A 21,120-nucleotide genomic window follows, 5' to 3' on the forward strand; every position below is an offset into this window, starting at 1 on the left:
GCCATGTCTCTGCACTAAACACAACCATAAATGGCAGAATTTTTTTTTTTTATAAACCCACAAGGCTGATGGAGATTTGAAGAGGCTCTGTATAGACAGAAACACTGCCAATCAGAGGTTGTTGCCTGAACAAAAGAGATTGTTTCAGATACCTAGGTATGTGTTTCAACAGTCACAATGACATTAAATGAGAGATTGAATTGCAACTCATCACCCCTCCAAAAATTGCTTTGACACGAATCGTTATGAAACAAAAATCTAGTGATGCACAAGATTCCACTTTCTTACATCTTAAAGAGAGCATTGTGAGGAAGATGTCAGACTCTAATTCCTCAGGTGAGGATAAAGCTAGTAAATCTGAGTAAGGAAGTGTAAAAGTATGTACACAAATTACCTGTTTCACGTAAAATTATTGTATTACTTTTGGCTTGATATTTGAAGCAGTGTGGGAACACAGCACAGAACATATGACTTAGCCAGGCTTTACACTATAGGATATGTGAAGTTTAAAAAGGAGGGTTAGTTATAAAAGGCAAATTTTATGCAATTTTTAAATTTGTATCTGCATATTTAGGAAAGTATTCCTTTCACTTACTTCTCATATAAGAATGTATTCTATTTTGATTGTAATTGAAGTAATTTTTATATATATGGTGCACTATTGTTACTTACATGTTTACAGTGTGGCTGATTTTCATTAATATCTAGCTGATTAGCATTAAATAACAGATTAATTCATTTAAAGTTATGCTAACATGATATGTAATATTTTTTTATTGGAGACCAGGAGATATAATCAATGTAGTAGGAAACGTGTGAGCCAATAGTGCTGTGCAGAATACTCACTGAGGGCTGAGAAAACTGAAGAAAATACTCTTGCATCAGTGAAATGCATATTCAGGAAATTTAATTTCACATGATGTGTATCTTGAATATATCTGACTGACTTTATAGGAGACTTGCTTGCTAAAGTACATCAGCCATGCTTAAAGGAATAAATATTGTGGATAACTTCTTTGGTTGAGTAATACAGTGTGTTTGCATATTATTGTGGAAACAGTAATTGTATTTGATAGTTTTAGATTACTGTGTTGTTACTAAAGTATAAAATCTATGATAATCTTTTTATCAAATTAAAGCAAAATATGAATCTCTTTATGAAATTAAAGCAAAGTATGTTTGGTTTGACTTTTTTCTTTCCTGTTGGTTGAAAGAAGTAAAGATGTGTCTTGTTTATTTCTTTAAAGTTACTTGCTGAGAGAGAGAAACAGTACCAGGGAGAATTAAATGTTAAAGATGAAGAGATGCAAACGAAGAAAATTTATTGGGAACGTCAAGTTAATGAAGGGTCTGCACTTCTGACCAAAGCACACGCGCAGATTGGTTTGTTGGCAGTACATGAAAAGTGAGTAAAATTCATTTACAATGGTTAGCCATGTATTGTGATAAGAAGATGATAATCAGTGGGTGGTGGTGATTAATGTGTAAGTATTTTCGAGTTTTAAGATGGATAAGCTGGCAATTTTCATTTTGGAAGTGACAGCAAGATTCAGCAGTTTGTATTTAGTGAAGCAAAACTCAAAAAAATTTCTCTGGCAACAGCATCTAGAACAGTTAACCCACTCAAACTTTCCAGACTAATGTGGGGAGAAGAGGAGAAAAAGAAGAAAACATTAAGCACAGACGTAGGAATAGGCTTCTGTGATCATTACCAAGTTCCACAAGTCGTCTTGGTATATGCCAATATTGTGGCTTAACAGTGTCCCATTGTTGTGACTGGTGTTTCAGGTAGCCATCATTAGGACTATAATGTAATCTGCACTAGCAGTAGATTATAAAGTAATCTGCACCAGCAGTAGATGCTAAAGCAATTGAATGTTCCACTTCATGGCATGCAGACTTCTATTTCTGCTCAAAAATTTCATACAGCAGGAATTTCCATGTGGCCAATAGTGTATCTGAGCTGTCAGTTACTTAGTATGTAACAAAGCATGCTCAAGAAAATAAACGTACATGTGAGGAATAACATGGCTATAAAGAACACAGTTACCAGAACGCACAAAAATGGACATTTCAGCAATAGTGATTCTACCGGTCTTTGATATGAAAAATGTGTGGTTTCCAGTTTTAGCATTTTAGACATCTGATAAAGGAAACCTTAAGTCAAATAGCTCTCATCAGAAAATGTTATAGACAAAACCACTATATTACCAAGCAAGGTGGCGCAGTGGTAAGACACTCTACTCATATTTGGGAAAATAATGGTTCAAATCACTGTGACCATCCAAATTCCTTCTGTGGTTTCCCTAAATTGCTAAAGGCTAATTTCAGGATGGTTCCTTTGATAAAGGATGCTGCTGGCTTCCTTCGTCATCAATGGTACCTTAAACCTTAATCTTCCTTCCTCATTGACGGTGTGTTAAATCGTAAACTTATTTCCTTATAACCATTATATTAAAAGAAATAAGACGACCAAAAATTTGATTGCTTATACAGCAAATACTATTTGCAATATGGTCTGCATTTCAGCTTGAAGTATCGGTAAATATTTTCAAGAGCTATATGTTAGCAAAGTAACAGGATTATTGCAGCAAATGTATATTTTACTCTGTTGGTTTAAACAAATAGATATTTCCTATTTATCAGACGTCTATCAAGAAAACAAAAGTTGTGGACAGGAAGATTCAGCACACTTAGGATATATGAAAGTCAACGGCGACACACATGTACCAAGAACAATAGATATAGTCAGTGCCCACTGTAAACCTCAGCTGAATGAATGTGAATCTGTGAAGTTTTTTTCATTAGGAAGAATTACAGATGACTAATTGATTTGTGTGTGACTGGCAAGCACCCAAGATGTATCCTCATATCTCAACCAGTGTGAGTTATGCCTTAGAGGGGTTGTGCTGGTTACTGCATCGGCCTCAATGGTCATGCTTATTCCACATTGATTATTCAGTACCTTGTGTAAAACCTGCCCTAAATGTGCTTCCAAATATCATAATATAATCTGTTTCTACCAAAGCTAAATTCATCTGCACATTGTTTTCAGATTTCAAGGCTGAAAGTGTTGCAGAAAGAAATCTGTCAAACCAATTTTAGGCCAAATATTCAAACTAGTTATTACTGAGGATGAGGTTGGTTTCAAATTTGAGAGCAGTGAATCATAAATACTTAAATTTTGTGATGCATAAATACTTAAATTTTATGGTGGTGATGTAAATAAGCACTGGGACACACTGATGATGGGTTAAATAAGGTGACAATACACCTGGTTATTCTATTATTTCTTTTGACCATATTGTGAGAATTTGCCTACCAAACTAAATTAATGTGTTTAGTGGTTAACTGTGTGTGTTTGTCAAGCATTGAATCCTACTCAGACCATCCAGAACTTCTACACATCTTATTGAGACTTTCCAAACATCCAGGACACCATTCTCCACTTCCAATTGCCAGACGATATTCTTGATGGGTACTGTGAACCAAGATGCACGCAATCTCAATTGATCTGTTGGCAGTATTGTAGTCTGAAAAAGCTTGTAGGTAACATGTTGTAACTCATTACACTAGCCCCTCTCACCTTTCCACCTTTCATGAAAGATTTCTGTGATCAGAATTTCTGCCTAGTCTCATTTTCAGGCTTATTATCTGGAAGTTATAGACAAAAAAATATGGTTAATAAATCCAGCTATTGAGACTTGATAAGTTCTTAGTTATCTCTGTGAACAAGCCACTCCACAAAGAAAGAGGACAGTTTATTCTTGAAAACAGATGCAGCAGTTTGTGGTGCTTTCAGCATACAACATTGCTTTTTATTTACTGCCAAGAGGTCAGGCCAAAAACTTTCTTAATATTTTAGGTGGTGGTGAACATGTCATGTGTACAATTTTGCATTGTGTTGAAACTGTTCCCAAAATTTACAAGAGAGAAAACACACACACACACACACACACACACACACACACACACACACACACACACACACACACACACCAAAATTGATGTTTCCTTGACAACTTGGGATCTGTCCTTTCATTCAATTCCTTCTTCTAGTCATTTTGTACCACAACATGACTAAAAGTCCCCCCCCCCCCCCCCAGTTCGATTCAGTACATCTTTATTAGTTACTAGTGAACCCAGTAATGCTTCGCAATTGCGACATATGTTTGGGAATTGGGTATACATCCTAAACTCCTCCCTCCTTTTTCTGTGTCCATTTCATCATCCTCCCTCCCCCGCCCCCCCCTCTCTCTCTGTGCATTGCATCACCCCCCCCCCCTCTGTTCATTTCCTCTTTCCTCCTCTCTGTTCTCTTCCTCCTCCCTCTGACCTTGAGCCTTGTTTATTGTTGTTGTGGACAAAATATTGATTGGGAATTGACACCTAAAAAGAATGGGTAAATTGTTCAGGATCATTGGTATATGAGGTATAAGACACACCTCTCCAGCTGATGGATGTGTGAGGAAAGTAGCTTCAATGACAGTATTTCACACAGTTTCTACTCTGTGAATAGGTAAGATTACAAAATTTTGGATCATTCAAATTCCATAGTAGTTATTATCAGCCATACATACAACTTTCCTATTTTCTGTAAAACCAATAGCAAGGAAGAAAATAAAAAAGCACGTTGTTTTGTGTACAATTTTTGTATAAAAATATAAATAAGGAGAGAGAATGTCTATTGGAGAAACAATTTGTGTAAGGGTTTACATGCCCTCCTGTCATAGTTGCACTGTGAGAAAGAAGTCAAAACCACTTATTTTCACAACCCAATATTTTCTTTCTTTCAGTTGGCTTTACCGGAAGATCTATACAGTCATTTAAAAATATAAATATATGCCTACTGATATATCTGTCCAAATGTATATTAGAGTATGGTGTAAAAATTTGAAGTAAATTGGTGAAGTACTTTTTGAGATTCTGGTAACAATATTAAATGTCGACTTGCGTTTGTATAGTAGAATAAATATCACACACACATGATGAATTCTTCTCGGGTTATCAGCCGAGTGGTGACGTTGTCTTGTTGCAACGTTTCGATGAGTTTTGTACCCATCATCTTCTGGCCAGAGGATGATGGGTACGAAACTCTTGGAAATGTTGCGACAAGACGATGCCACCACTAGGCTGATAACCCGAGAAGAATTCATCAGTGGAATATGCTGAGAAAGACTGCAATTGGATATATCACACAGACATGTCTAATCTTCAGCACTCATCTGTAGAACATTTCAAAAAATTACTTTCTTGTGTCTGCAGTGTTTATCATCCACATTTCTCTGCCGTATATGGCTGCACTGCAGAAAAATACCTTCGGTGAAGACTTCCTTGCACTTAAATTTATATTAGATGTTCACAATTTTCTCTTCTTAAGAAGCACCTTGCTAACTAGTTCAAGTTTTTTTTTATATCCCCACTATTTTGGCCATCATGATTATTTTGCTCCATATTTAGCAAAACTATTCTACTACTTTTAGTGCCTTATTACCTAATGGAATTATTTTTGGACTACCTGAGTAAATTAGACTAAACTCTATTACCCTTGTTTTACTGTTGTTGTTGGTCATTTCATAACATCTTTTCAAGACACAATCTATTCCTTTCAATTTGTGTTCGAAGTTCTTGGCTGTCTCTGACAGAATGACAGTGTTGCTGGCAAATATCAAAGTTTTAATCAAATGAGACTACAAGGTTCCAGAGACTTTTTCAAGTCTCCAACACCTATCATAGATGTTGGAGACTTGGAAAGGTCTCTGGAACCATTTAGTTTCATTGGATTAAAGCACCTGCACCCGGGACTCTGGCAGGATCCCCCATTATGTTTGATGCTCATGAGCTATTCTAATACAGTCAGCGAACATCTACAATGCTGTTAGAGTTTAGGGGGAATACCAAATGGGCTGAGGTTTCAATGGCAATTTTGACTGAGGAGGGAGCCATGTTAGGATAGTCGGTGCAGTTGTGCAAACCCACAGTGGCAGGATGCCTAGTGGTTAGCGCATCTGCCTATTGAGCAGGAGACCCGGATTCGAATCCCAGCCTTGGTGCAAATTTTCTTTCACCACTTCAGTCTGTGTACATACATCAAAGTTTTTATCTTCTATCTGAACTTTAATTCCCTTTCCAAATTTCTTCTTGGCTTCTTGTACTGCTTGCTCATGCTACACATTGAATACCAGTGGTGATAAGCTAGAATCTTATCTTAATCTCTTTTCCAACTACTGCTTCCCCTTTGTGTCCTTAGACTTAAATAGCTGCAGCCTGATTCCTATACAGTCTGAAGATAACCTTTGCTTCCTTTATTTTGTACCTAAATACCTTCAGAATTTCAAAGACAGTATTCCACTCAACATTATCAAAAGCATTTTCTAAGACTCTAAATGCTATAAACATTGCATTGCCTTTCTTCATTGTACCTTCTAAGAGGAGTGTTCCAGGGCTGCTACCTCAGGTTCTATTGGTTCCCTTGAGCTAGGGACCATTCCTATGCCCAACAGAAAGATTGTCTTAGTATCACTACCCAACACTACAGGGTCAAAGTATGAATATTACACACTTCCACTTGCTACGACAAATGGAGTAAATGAGTTGGTTCTTTTTGCATTTGATGTGGTCCATGGTGTGCCTTAAGGGGCTTATTGAGGCACCATTAGTCCATTGGTGGTTCCTTAGAAAATGACAAAACAAGCATTTTGTTACCACTTTTTCCTAGCAAAACTGAGCAATGGATTTCAAGATGGCTATGCACAGCAAATGCATGAAATTTTTACAATATGTGCCTAAGATCCCAATCTTGAACAGTGTTGATAATTTTCTTCATATCTTATCCATTTCTGAGATATAGAGGTTCAAAGTTACATAACATGTGTACATAAAATATGCGCATAAAATCCTGTGTGAAGCAAAATCTAAGTAATAAATAACTGCAGAAAATTTCTCAAATTTTAACGTTGTATTCTTTAGGCATTTATCTAGAAGTGTCATCTTTCCTTTTTCAAAAATCTTTATCCGTTATCAAGAAACACCCAGAAAACACAATTTTTGGGTACCAAAACTGAGCTGCAGATCTCAAGACCGCTATGTATAGCATATGGATGTAATTTTTACGATAATTTCTAAGACCCCAACCTCAAACAACCTGGAAAATTTTCTTGATATCTTTTTCAGTTTCAGAGATACAGAGGTTCAAATTTACACTATTTGTACATGTAAAATACACATGTAAAATCTAGTGTGATGCGAAAACGTAGCTTATAAAGTGACTTAGCACAGAGAAATGCTACGTAAAGTGTCTCTGTTATCATCAGAAAGGTTCCGGAAACATAATGTAGTACTCGAGCACCTGAAAAATTTTTGTGCATGTAAAATCCGATCTAAGATGTAAAATTTAGTTTTGCATTATTTCAAACTGTCAAAATTTCACTGACCCATAAAGTTCTTTTCATATGAATGACATGCATTGCTGTGGCAGTGAAGAGATGGCAACCAGCAGAAAAATGGTCCTATCTGAAAACAAAAAGGCTAATATGCTAGAAAAATACTCTGAAAAGTGAGTACCATCTGCCCCATTCTACCTTCCTCTGCACCTTTAACAATTTTCCCAAAAGTTTAGACATACAAATGTGTTTGAGCTTTTTTTATGCCGAGTGAAGAGGAATGGGAAAGAGATGGAAAAGTAATAAATATTGAGAATGAAAACATGGTCCAGGTAGACTGTATTCTTTTTATTATCTATGCGAGTGGCCTTTGGTCATTTTCAAGCATGTATCTTAAGCTTCCAGCTTCATTTTGTATGATGATATATCGTTGGGACATGTGGACAGGAATATATCTTTATTCCGTGCGCATGTGGCACAAAAACAACAAACTATTGTACATGGCTATGTCTATTAGCCGACACAATAGATGTAACCGTGTACAACAATGTGTGGCTCTTGTGCCAAGTACACACAGAAGTCAGGTGTGTTCCTGTCCACATGTCCCAGTGACATATTATAACGTAAAATGAAGTTGGAAGCTTAAGATATGTGCTTAAAATGACTAGAGATTGAAATTGACCAATCGCATAGATAATAAAAAGAATACAGCCGACCTGGACCTCGTTTTCATTCTCAAAACACATTGAGGCTGGGGACCCCCACCCATGAAAACACACAAAAATAAAATTGTAATAAATACTGGAGTATAGTAGACAGTGGCTGTAGCATAGAAAGAGCACATGCAGTGAGAGAGAAAGAGAGGGACGCAGTGGCAGTGGAACATAGTTGACAGTGACAAATCAGTGCTAGGAAAAGATTAAACAAGACGGTGCCATTGGGAGAGGAATAAGTAGCCTTGTCTTTTAGCTTATTTAATCCTCTATCTGAAACCTACTGTACATGTAACAGGTGATTAAAAAGTTTCCATTTGAAGGCCGTACAGTCCAGAATCGGTATGCTAATCAGACAAAATGGCTGTGAGCATATAGATAATCATCCCGCCATGCACCAGGTAAGTTCACCGAAACAGGTCATTCCAAAGCATTTAAATATGCTAAATCTCATGTTAGTAAATGATTGAAGTGTCTGTAGCAAGATCTCAGAGTTACTCTCCGAAATAAACAACAGTAATGCAAATATTGTATTAGGTACCAAAAGCCGGTTAAAACCAGACATAAATAACAGTGAAATTCTGAACTTGGATTGGACAAGGTTTAGGAAGGATAGGACTGATGCTATGGGAGGTGGTGTGTTCATTGCAGTTAAAAGCTGTTTAAATGTAGTTGAGATTGATACTGGGTTGGACTGTGAATTAGTCTGGATAAAGCAGTCAATCAGAAAGGAATGACCATAGTATTAGGATGTTTTTATAGACCACCAGCATCCGCAACAAACGTCGCAGAACGTTTCAGGAAAAGCCGTGAAGGAAGTAAATATCCAAATTAGCCATTAATTATAGGTGGAGACTTTAATCTGGCATCCATTGACTGGGAAAAATTATATGTTTACCACAGGAGGCAGAAGCAAAGACTCGTGTGAAGTTATTCTAGGAGTGGTCTCAACATACAACCTTGAGCAATTGGTTAGAAAACCAACTCGAGATGGGAACATATTAGATATCTTGGCGACAAACAGACCTGATCTTTTTGAGGAAGTTAATCTGGAAGAAGGTATTAGCCACCATAATGTTGTTGTGGCTTGTATGTCAGTGGAAGTTGCAAGAAAACCAAAGAAAAAGCGTAGAGTTTTCTTGTTTGGGAAAGCGAATAAAAGTTTCATCAATGAATATCTTCATAGTCAGCTCCAGGCATTCACTGTGGGACACGAAGATATTGAGCATCTTTGTTCATAATTTAAAGGTATTGTCCACCCCGTGCTAGAGAAATATGTGCCTAGCAAAAATATAGGGGAGGGAAAGGATTCACCTTGGTTCAACAAACATATTAGGAAGCTGCTGAGAAAGCAGATAATTTTGCTCAGACGTTTGAAACATTGACACTGCCCCGCTGACAAACAGAAATTATACGAAATGAAAGCAGCTGCCCAAAGGTCAATGAGAGATTCTTTTAACGAATTTGATTCTAAAAAAAAAAAACCCAAAAAATTTTGTTCGTACATAAAATCAATGAACGCTAAAAATAATTCAGTACCTTCTCTTGCTGACAGTACGGGTAGTGACAAATCAGTGCTAGGAAAAGATTAAACAAAACGGTGCCATTGGGAGAGAAATAAACAGCCTTGTATAAAATTCTAAACCTATCTTTCAAAAACTCGTTTATGGTAGAGGACTGCAGCACCATTACCCCTTTCAATTATCAAACAAACTAAAGGATGGCTGACATAGTGTTTTGGTATCTGGGATTGTAAAAGAGTTAAGATCCTTAGACGCTAGGAAGGCATCTGGCCCAGACAGTATCCCCGTAAGATTTTATGTTGACTATGCTAAAAATATAGCACCATTCTTATCCATCGTATATGAGAGATAATTGGGACAGTGGAAAGTTCCACGGGATTGGAAGAAGGCCCAAGTCATGGCAATCTATAAGAAGGGTAGAAAATCAGATGCTCATTATTACTGGCCAATTTCACTGACATCGATTTGTTGTAGAATCATGGAATGTATTTTATGTTCAGACATAATGACCTTTGTAGACACTGAGATGCTCATCTGCAGAAAACAGCATGGTTTTTAGGAAACAGCGGTCATGCGAGACACAGCTGGCCCTCTTTGTGCATGATATACAACAGGCTCTAGATACCGGCTCCCAGGTTGATGCGATATTCCTTGACTTCAAAAGGCGTTAGACTCAGTTCCGCACTGTTGCTTGCTCCAAAAAGTGCACACTTACACTCTATCCGATGACATATGCTGTTGGATAAAAAGTTTTCTAACAGACAGCAGTATGTCGTCCTGAATGGGGAGACTTCAACAGAAACAAGAATAACATCAGGTGTGCCCCATGGCAGCATAATAGGTCCGCTGCTTTTTACGATTTATGTAAACGATCTGGTTGAGGTTATTGACAGTGGCATTAGACTGTTTGCCGATGATGCTGTAGTCTACAGGAAAGTAGTATCACATGCAAGTTGTGAACAAATCAGTGAGGATTTGCAGAAAATAAATGCGTGGTTTAATGACTGGCAGTTATCTCTCAATATTAGTAAGTGTAACCTACTGCGTATAACAAAGCAAAAATCCCCATTGATGTATGAGTATAGAATAAATGCCTAGTCTTTATAAGTGGTAACACCTGTCAAGTATCTGGGTGTGACTATTCAAAATGATCTCAAATGCAACGATCAGATTACACAAGTAATGGGTAAGGCGAACTCTAGATTGCGGTTTATTAGTAGAATCCTGAAGCAATGCAGTCCTTCAAGAAAGGAAATTGCTTACAATACTTTAGTTTGTCCAGTCTAGAGTATTGTTCGTCTGTATGGGACCCTTACCAGTTGGGTCTGACTCAATAGATTGAGAAGGTCCAAAGAAGAGCGGCAAGATTTGTGACTGATACATTTAGCCATCGTGAGAGCGTTACAAATCTCATAAAAGTTTGAAGTGGGACACACTTGCAGATAGACGACGCACTAAACGGAAGGGGCTGCTCACTAAACTCCAAAATCCAGTATTCGCTGAGGATGTAGATCATATATTATTACCGCCAACTTTCATATCGCGCAATGAGCGCCATTCAAAGATAAGGGAAATTAGAGCTCATACTGAGGCATTCAGACAGTCGTTTCTCCCTCGTGCGATCTGCAGGTGGAACAGAGGGGGGGGGGGAAATATGACTTTGGCGCGAATAGTGCCCTCCGCCACACACTGCGTGGTGGCTAGTGGAGTATATATGTAAATGTAGAAGATATCTGTTAGGTAAAGTGCCATGTCCGCTGCATGAGGAAGTCTGTAACTACCTGCTAAAAATCCGTGTTCAACAGAAATTGTCTGCCCTTCGAGGCATTTTATAAGGGGGCCAAAGGCGTGATAATTAAATGGAGAGAGGTCAAGAGTGGTAGAGTGTCTCCCTCTTGAGTTGGTGTAATGGATGAGTCTGTCCTCCCAATTTGACCGGGTGTCATGTTTTGAATCGTGACGAGTGCAGGACGTGGTACACCATTCCACGATGATGGTTTTGATAGACATGCTGCCCCACACACATTCTCCATACTCTGATGGATGTCTAAAAGTGTTTGTTATTTGGCAGCCAAGAAAAGACTAACAGCATGTTGGTCCTGTTTGGACACACTCAGTAATAACATCTCCATAGTTCACATTTCCACATTTACTGCATGCACATTGGAAAGACATAAATACTACAATAATGCCTTGCCTAAGTGTGGGTGCTTATATATCAGCATCGGACCAGAGATTTATGTAGGTTCTTCCCATATATGTTTTTTGTGTTAGTGTTATTAGTAACTCATACCTGCATTCCATGTAATGTTAATACATTTTGTGGAAAGTAAACATCAATCACCAGCTTGATCTTCGCTGGCAGATATATAAAGGAAGCAACTGCATGAACACAATCTGGCAACCTACCTTCCGTCACACTTCTACCCACACTTCATCTCCCCCCCCCCCCCCCCCCCCCCAAATCCCCTCGGTCCACCCTGTTACATCCCCAGAACACAATTTAAACCATTAATACAACTCAGCTGCAGTTAGAAGTGGCACACACATTTAATATTCGTTTTTAACCCTCTTCATTTAAAGGTAAACTGTAATTTGATACCGGTAAAAAAAATATTTTCAATAATCTCCAATTTTTCCATCTCCTGCAATCCGTAAACTCGAGAAAAACCGAATGGGACTTTTTTGTAGGAAATTTAACATAGTTTAATTTTGGGCTGGGAAACATTTTTGTTAGAAGACATGGTTTTTGAGTTATCCAAGAAAAACATAAAAAAGTGACACCCTTTGTTAAAAAACTGGCCAGGAATTTTATTATGTTGTTCAGGATTCTCCCTAGCACTGTGCAAACATTCACAACTACAGGATTTATTTCCTCAAATTTTCGTTTGTTGACTGGACTAAACATTGTGTGTTGAGGTTGTCTGCTTGGCCTTCGACTGGTCACGTTGTGTGATGCTATTCCATTGACAGAAATTTAGACTCTGGAGTCATGGGAGAAACTCGTGTCTTATCCCCTGTGACAGTGTTCTCTAAAAATTTATTACCTTCATTATGAGATCAGTCCAAAAAATCGAAAACACAAGCCATTCTTTCCAATTTGTGTTCCTCAGTAAGCAGCCTGGGAAGCCAACATGCACACAATTTGTGAACTTGCAACTTTTCAAGGACAATTTTGTGCAAGGTTGTTCTATTAATGTTCAGAAAATCCAGTGCTAAAGTTGAAAATTTGAATTGCCAGTCTTGATGAGTCTTTTCTATGGCTTTACCATATCTCCTGAGATCAATGATGGTCAGCCTGATCATGGTTCATCCTGCATATTTTCCCCATCAGTCCTCGAAAGATCTCGCCCACTTATACACTTTGCTGTCTCAACACAATGGGACCAGATACCCCAATTACCAGTCAATGAATTTGCATTGCTGCTATGTTTGTTGCAGTCAAAAACTGAATCACTGGCCATATTTCACAGTTGGTGAACTGATAAATTGTTTTAAACATTTTGAACTGGCATTGTTAACAGCACACTGTGACAGTGCCAATTCAGATGGTGTTTTTTGACGAGTAACGCATGCCAGGAGTCAGTCTTTTGCTTGTTGCAGTTTAAACACAACATTTGATTAGATACAGTGTCTGATACCTTACTTTCCAAATAATCCTCTTGTTTAGGGTGTAGCTTTATATGGAAATGATGCAGGAAATATAAACTGTGCAGATGAGAAGATAATAGTGTCTTTTGAGATGTGGTGCTGTAGAAGAATGAAGAAGACTAAATGGAACTCTAACTAATGAACTAAGTGTTTAGCACCTGTACAAATATGAAAACACCTGCAAAAGATAGACGAGCGTGGGGAGATGTGTGAAACGAGCTCTCAGACTGTGGACAAAAATGAAAACAATTCAAAATAGAAAGAGAAACTTATAGTTGATTTTACCCCAGTAGTTCAAAAAGTTTTGATGATGATGGATTTAATGTTTCAAGTTTTCTCAATAATCTCTCCCACTTGAGTACAATGCTTAGAACACTCATACAATCATATGAAACTATCAGAAAACTTTTCCTCTGCAATGTTGTTCAACATGCATTCAACATTGGCTTGAAATTCGTTTGTTGTTGAAGCATTGACTCTTCGTGTGAACTTCTGCTCTTTGTCATTTTGTGATAATTTTGTAATGACAACACTGAGTCTTATCGCCCATGCTAATTTCTTTCAGGAAAGAATTGTCCACATTTTACATTTCAGTTAAGTTGTGGCAATCATTCTAATGTGCGCCACCCCTCGGACTATGAAGAATCATCAAAACTTCAAAAGCTCATTCCAAAAAAGTACGCCTGATGTCTCAAACAACTAACGAACAAAGGCTACACATTAGAATTTTTTATACAAAGCCTATTCACATTAATGTTACCACTACTTAACATTTTATGTCAACAGGCAATAACCACTCACAGATGGCAGTTGGAAGCACTAGCGGTGGAGGGTGTTATGAGCATGTTGGGATTGAGAAAATGAGTGTAATTATTGTCTTAATGTGGAAATGGAGCGATTTACTTGATGCTGAAAAGGGCATGATCATTGGCTTTCAGGCCAAGGGCAGAAGCATTCTTGAAATGGCTAAGTTTGTAAACTGTTCCAATACTACCATGGTTAAAGTATACTGTGCATGGAAAAATGGCAGTATCCAAAAGTGGCACTAAGGCAAGTGTGATGCACCACAGGCCATAGATCACATGAGTGAATGATGGTTGCAGAGATATGTGTGGATGAATAGAAATGCAACTGTCTAGTGATTGACTGACCAGATGAACCAATGGGCTACCAACAATGTCTCTTCAACAAATGGTCAGTGAGTGTTGCTGTGTATTGGCCTCCACAGCAGGTGCCAGGTTCTTGCAATCACACTGACTATTGTTCATTAGCGATGAACGCTGGAATTTAAAGGCTAATATCACAACAGGATGTTCACCAAGTGGTGGCAGATGACCTTATCAGGAGAATTATGTTTTATGCTCAATCGGACAGGTGGCCATTGTCATGTATGATGTGAAACATGTGAAAGAAAGCACCTTGCAACAGTTGTCAGAGTGTTATGATCTGTGGAATGTTTTCATGGAATTCTGTGGGGGTGGTCTCAACATTCTGGGAGGTGGCATCTACCAGCAGGACAAGTCAACATGTAGCACAGCTTGCATTGTACGTGCATGGTTTGAAGAGCACCAAGATGAGTTTGCCATACTTCCCTGGCCACCAAATTTCCTGGATTTAAACCCAATCGAGAATCTGTGGGACCACTATGATTGTGCTGTTCGCACCATGAATGCTCAGCTGAGAAAACTAGTGCAACTGGTGACAGCATTGGAATTGCCATGGCTCCACATACCTGTTGGTATCTTTTAGAACCTCATTGACACACTTCTTGCACATCTAGCTGTGGTCTGCACTGTGATAAGTGGTAATTCAGGCTTTTGACAGGTGGTCACATTACTGTGACTGGACAGCTTATTACTACCAATGAAAAAATTGAAGATAATTAATTTTACTTACTTTGTGTTCTCAAATATGCATACATTTTCTTTTCTTCTTAATCAGTGGTTGATAGGTACTTTATGTTCCTAATGGACGCAGAAAGGTATTATGTCCTTTAACTTTAGAATTTCTTAATAGCAGTAATAAGTCACAGGTGTTGATGTTTGCTAATAACACTTTCCACACTTTAAAGTGATTATCCTACAGACACAGAATTACAGACACAGCGCAATGAGTACATGCTACAAAACAACGTTCACTGTTCCTCTTATGTCACTGATACAAAGTTTTGCACAGGTTGATAATTACTTCTCTGATGTTCTTTTCTTCCTAATAGAATCACTGTTCAGCCAAAGTTCTTAAAAAAGAATTTACCTTTTCCTATTACATCTGGTAACCTACCTTCTCTGTCATGCTTAGTAACTAGAATATCATAATCTACACATGGTTTTTTTTTACATGATTTTAAATTGCAGAAATCACTGTCACACTGCCATTAATATTACTTAAATATTTAGCAATGTCCATGGGTATTTCCAAACACTTCTACAATAACTAATATCCTCATCTATTCCCAATGATTCCAATTCTCCTTTGAAACAAATAAAATCTTTCTCCTATTCATCATTTACCTCTGAATCACCAGAGGTGTAATTCTACCTAATATCAACATAATCATCATCATCATCTTCTTCTTCTTCTTCTCCTTCTCCTTCTCCTTCTTCTTCTCCTCCTCCCCCCCCCCCCCCTTCCCCTTCTCTCATTCTTTCAGCATTGCTTACCCAGTTGCATTTAACTTTTCATCAATTAACACAGTGCTCACATCTTGCTTACCTGATTCCTTGATTACCTCTTAAACTCCTAAGTCGTCACTTGAATCAGTTACCTGTGCATTTTCTAACAAGTGACAAGTTCCTATCCAATCATAAAATTCTTGTTGTTGTTGTTGTTGTTGTTGTTGTTGTTGTTGTGGTCTTCAGTCCTGAGACTGGTTGGATGCAGCTCTCCATGCTACTCTATCCTGTGCAAGCTTCTTCATCTCCCAGTACCTACTGCAACCTACATCCTTCTGAATCTGCTTAGTGTATTCATCTCTTGGTCTTCCTCTAAGATTTTTACTCTCCACACTGCCCTCCAATACTAAATTGGTGAACCCTTGATGCCTCAACCGATGTCCTACCAACCGATCCCTTCTTGTAGTCAAGTTATGCCACAAACTTCTCTTCTCCCCAATCCTGTTCAATACTTCCTCATTAGTTATGTGATCTAACCATCTAATCTTCAGCATTCTTCTGTAGCACCACATTTCAAAAGCTTCTATTTCCTTCTTGTCCAAATTATTTATCGTCCATATTTCACTTCCATACGTGGCTACACTCCATACAAATACTTTCAGAAATGACTTCCTGACACTTTAATCTCTACTCGATGTTAACAAATTTCTCTTCTTCAGAAACGCTTTCCTTGTCATTGCCAGTATATATTTTATATCCTCTCTACTTCGACCATCATCAGTTATTTTGCTCCACAAATAGCAAAACTCCTTTACTACTTTAAGTGTCTCATTTCCCAATCTAATTTCCTCAGCATCACCCGACATAAATCAACTATATTCCATTATCCTCGTTTTGCATGTGTTGATGTTCATCTTATATCCTCCTTTCAATACACTGTCCATTCCATTCAACTGCTCTTCCAAGTCCTTTGCTGTCTCTGACAGAATTACAAGGTCATCGGTGAACCTTAAAGTTTTTATTTCTTCTCCATGGATTTTAATACCTACTCCAAATTTTTCTTTTGTTTCCTTTACTGCTTGCTCAATATACAGATTGAACAACATCGGGGAGAGGCTACAACCCTGTCTCACTCCCTTCCCAACCACTGCTTCCCTTTCATGTCCTTCGACTCTTACAACTGCCATCTGGTTTCTGTACAAATTGTAAATAGCCTTTCGCTCCCTGTATTTTACACCTGCCACCTTCAGAAAATAGTCAATTACTTAATGCTTATTATTGTGTGTGTTTTCATTGTCCTTATCTATATCTTTTAGTGGAATTGGTTTAAGAGTGTCTTTTTCAACAGAAATTACATTAGTAAGATAGTGCACATTTTAAAAATAATACTTGATTACTTTACCTGAACCTTTGTGTTCTACTCTCCATTTGTTGGACCATTTATTGCTCTGTTATTTCATTCCTAAATTGTCGACCATCAGTGGAGCAATCATTAGTTTCTCACTACCAGGTTTGTTGAATGTTTTTGTCCCCTCATGTCGTCGTGCCCAAGCCAATTTTTGTTTCTGTTGTCAAAATGTCTTTTCCCATTTTTATCCCAGTGTTTTTTTGGTGTCCGTGTGGCTGAAAGTTATTACTGTTATGATTATTACGTTCCCTTTTTTCATGATTAGCATTCCTCCAATTTTGACTCCATCTGCTCTGTTGATAATTGTGATTTTTCGGATGTTGTCTACCAATTTTATCCATAATTATAATTTCTTCACACATTATAAAAATTGATCCCTACTGTCATTGGATCGATGACTTCAGCAGTTTGGTCCCATAATACCTTACCCTACTGCCATTTGGCCTATACGCTAAAACCCTTTGAACTTTAACTGACAACCTTCTTTTTAGAGCACCTGTCTGTATTATTCCTTGAGATGGTTTGTTTAAAAAGCTAAATCTGATTTTACAGACTTGTTTCATGCTACTATGTATTTTCCTGTAATTAGCTCCATTCAAAAATTCACTTTCAATTTACAGAAAAATTGTGATTTGTCCCTGCCAAAGCTTCTCTTTTTAAGAAGTTTTTAACAAATTTAATTTTCGTCCTGTCATTCACATAAGGTATAAAATTTTCTTTTCAGTGTTGTAAAAAGTCAACTGGATGTAAACTACACTCGTATGAAAAGATTTTTGTTGGAATATTACACTGAGGTGATAAATGTCATGGTGTACCTCCTAATATCATGTCAGACCTCCTTTTGCCTGGCGTAGTGTAGCAACTTGATGTGGCATGGACTTGAACAAGTTGTTGGAAGTCCCTTGCTGAAATACTGAGCCATGCTGCCTCTCTAACCAAACATAATTGCAAGAGTGTTGTCAGCGCAGGATTTTGTGCACTAACTGCCCCGACCAGGCCACAGATTTTCAGTCATCTAGGGTCCAACTGATGTGGTCATAGGATCAGGGGAGGCACTGCAGGCAATGTCATGTTAGTAGCAAAGGCACTTGCATTGGTCATCTGCTGCTGCCATAGCCCATTAATGCCAAATTTTGCCCCATGTCACCATAAGCTCTACGAATGCTTCAGTGACCACTGTATGGCACAGCAGTGGAACGTTGTGTGTTGCCAGGGAATGAGGATATTGGCTTGACCTCCTGGATCGTGAGGATGGTAAAAAAAAAAAAAAAAAAAAAAACTTCAATCTCAAGGTGTGCTGCATGCTCATGAGTTGCATGCCTGTTGAGATGGAACAGTCTTTAGTGAGCAAAGACTGGGGGCTCTGTCTAGATGGACTTTTATTTCCCTAGTTGCTCATGGGACTGAGATGAAACCCTTGAAGTTTTCTCTTCCTCCACTCAGTGGAATGGGTAGGCTGCTGGCAGGTTTTAACACCTAGTCTGACATGAGCAGTCTTCCAGATTTAGGAGTCACAGAATTTGTCATTGAATTAACAATTTGCTATTACTATTTTCAGTGAAAACATAGACTATACTAGTGACTGCCAGCACTATGGAAATGTGACTGCGGCATTGATACTACTTTTCCACTCTCTGGTGCTCCCATAGTCTCTAGGAACAAGTGAATTATGCATGATCGTTTGTCAGTTTGATCTACCTGCACTGAACATATGGTGACTAACTCCTTGACAGAGTTGCAAAGATGTCCTACTGACATGAAAATATATGTATCTGATTTCACACAAGTAATTCTTCATTAGTTTGCACTTGTATCCACTTATCGATAATTTTGCATTTCACTGGATATGGATGGATTGTGAAACACCCCTAACAAGAATTTAAACTTACAACTGGAAACTGTATGTTAATATACACCCTGGCTCAATCATAATAAACCTTAACTCTGAAGCATGAAAGAAGGATGGAATATTAATGTTGTACTACAGGTACTATGTGCTTTAGCTCTGTCAGAAATTCTTGTTCTGCTTGCTGTAATTCTACTAAAATTGCTTCCAGATTTTAAATGTGGGTATTAGCAGCGACTTGTGGTTTGTGAGGAAATGCCCAGTTGCATTGAGAAAAAGATTCCATTATCCAGCAGTTGATTATTAATTACATCCACTTCCCATATGCACAGGAATATTGAACCCATGTAAATATATTGCAACGTAATCTTTGAGACCACCTAGGAGAAAGGAATTACCATGGAACTCCTCCCTTCTTAGGCAATAAGAATACCTCAAAGAAAACTGCTGTAGCAAACTAAAAGAAAATATTAATCTAGGTAACCCAACACAAAATTAAACTCAGTACACTGCTATTTTATCATTTATCCCTAGACCTAAGCTCATCAAATACACTCTGTTACTCATGTTTGACATGGTAATTTCTTTTTTTGTGGTAATGGTGCAGAAATTTTGGCCAACACATCAACTGTACCACTAAAAAGTTTAACTTAACTAACATTTAGGACTGATATTTTTGTTGACAATTGAAACTTGACATTGATTGGTGAAATCATCTCCAGTTCCTGATATGGTCCCTGAAACTTCGTCAAAAACTACTTGGTTTTACCCTTTGGTGTTTACTCATTTTATAGTAGAAACCATGGTCCTATTCTGCAAGGAGACAATTTACTCATACCCTGCCCAATCCGCTCTTGACACTCCAATGCCTTTGTGTTTGTGTGTTTCACTCATTGCCAATTTTCTTTTTACATTTTTCAAACTGCTTCACATGTTTGCCCTGCTTTCCTATCTTTGGCTGCATCTTTCGCCCATACACCAGTTCTCACAGTGAAAGACCTGTTCCTCTATGGATTTTTGAGTTACACATGCTCTCTACTTAGCCTAAATAGACATCCCATTCTAAATGTTGATTGTTTATGTAGTTACTTAACATCTTAGCTGTGGTGTGGTATATTTGTTCTGAATGACAATTAGCTTGCAGATGGAACGGTCTAGTCCACCGTTTCTTTATTCTAAAGGCATGACATAATTGTTTCATCAGATCAGACATAAAACTTGTTTCTTGATTTGTGACTTTAGTTTCTGGTACACCAAATTTAAGTAACCAATTGTTAACCATGGCTTGAGCTGCAGTGCTCACCTTCTGATCTGGTATTGTTATCATTACAAGGTATCTTGAGGAATGGTCGCTCATCATCAGTACATGTTTATTACCCACGATCACAAGGAATGCAGTTTTTTACATATTTCTCCACATCACCACGTCGGGGTCTCCACCAAAAACAACCTGTGACTTTTCTATCAGTAGCTCTCATACCTTCATGTAATGATAGTACATGGTCACGTGCTTGTCGTTACACTTCAGTTTGTAGTGCTACAGGAACGACAATGCATGGAGCGCATTTAGTTGACTTCCAGAGTATACTTTCTTGCTTAAGAAATTGTGTTTATCTACTGTATACTGGGCAGTCTGTATTCACTGCTTCTGCCTTTTTAAAATCTACTAGATTAAATTCTGATATGTGCAACACTGCAATTTTCCTACTGAGCGTGTTCTAATTTGTATGCTTGACACCAGGCTTGTGAGCTGCACTCATGTTCAGAAAAAAAAAAAAAAAAAAAAAAAAAAAAAAAAAAAAAAAACACCTTGAACAACTAGAGGTAGGACATTCACATTCAGAGGACATGTACGTTAGTACATTCTGCAGAAATTATTGGCATATGAACCAAGTCGGCCCACTGATTCAAGTTCAAGAGCAATATTGTGGTGCTACACCAACTATTGGTAAAATGTGCATGCAGCTCTCATTGTTGTTATAGAT

General features: G+C 37.9%; 1 protein-coding gene across 9 annotated transcripts in view; it reads left to right on the plus strand.

The window, feature by feature from the left end:
- LOC126183741 (spindle assembly abnormal protein 6 homolog) overlaps positions 1-21,120 on the plus strand; it is a 335,654-nt gene that overhangs the window by 103,736 nt on the left and 210,798 nt on the right. For all 9 annotated transcript variants that reach the window (XR_007536801.1, XR_007536802.1, XR_007536803.1 and 6 more), the window contains one exon: positions 1,248-1,405. Coding sequence is in view for 6 of the 9 variants with exons in the window: in XM_049925950.1 (XP_049781907.1) it covers positions 1,248-1,405 (158 nt within the window). In the remaining 3 variants the exon portion in view is untranslated. The remainder of the gene's footprint in view (positions 1-1,247; positions 1,406-21,120) is intronic.

The sequence above is a fragment of the Schistocerca cancellata genome, chromosome 4, assembly GCF_023864275.1.
Source record: "Schistocerca cancellata isolate TAMUIC-IGC-003103 chromosome 4, iqSchCanc2.1, whole genome shotgun sequence".
Taxonomy (NCBI): Eukaryota; Metazoa; Arthropoda; class Insecta; order Orthoptera; family Acrididae; genus Schistocerca; species Schistocerca cancellata.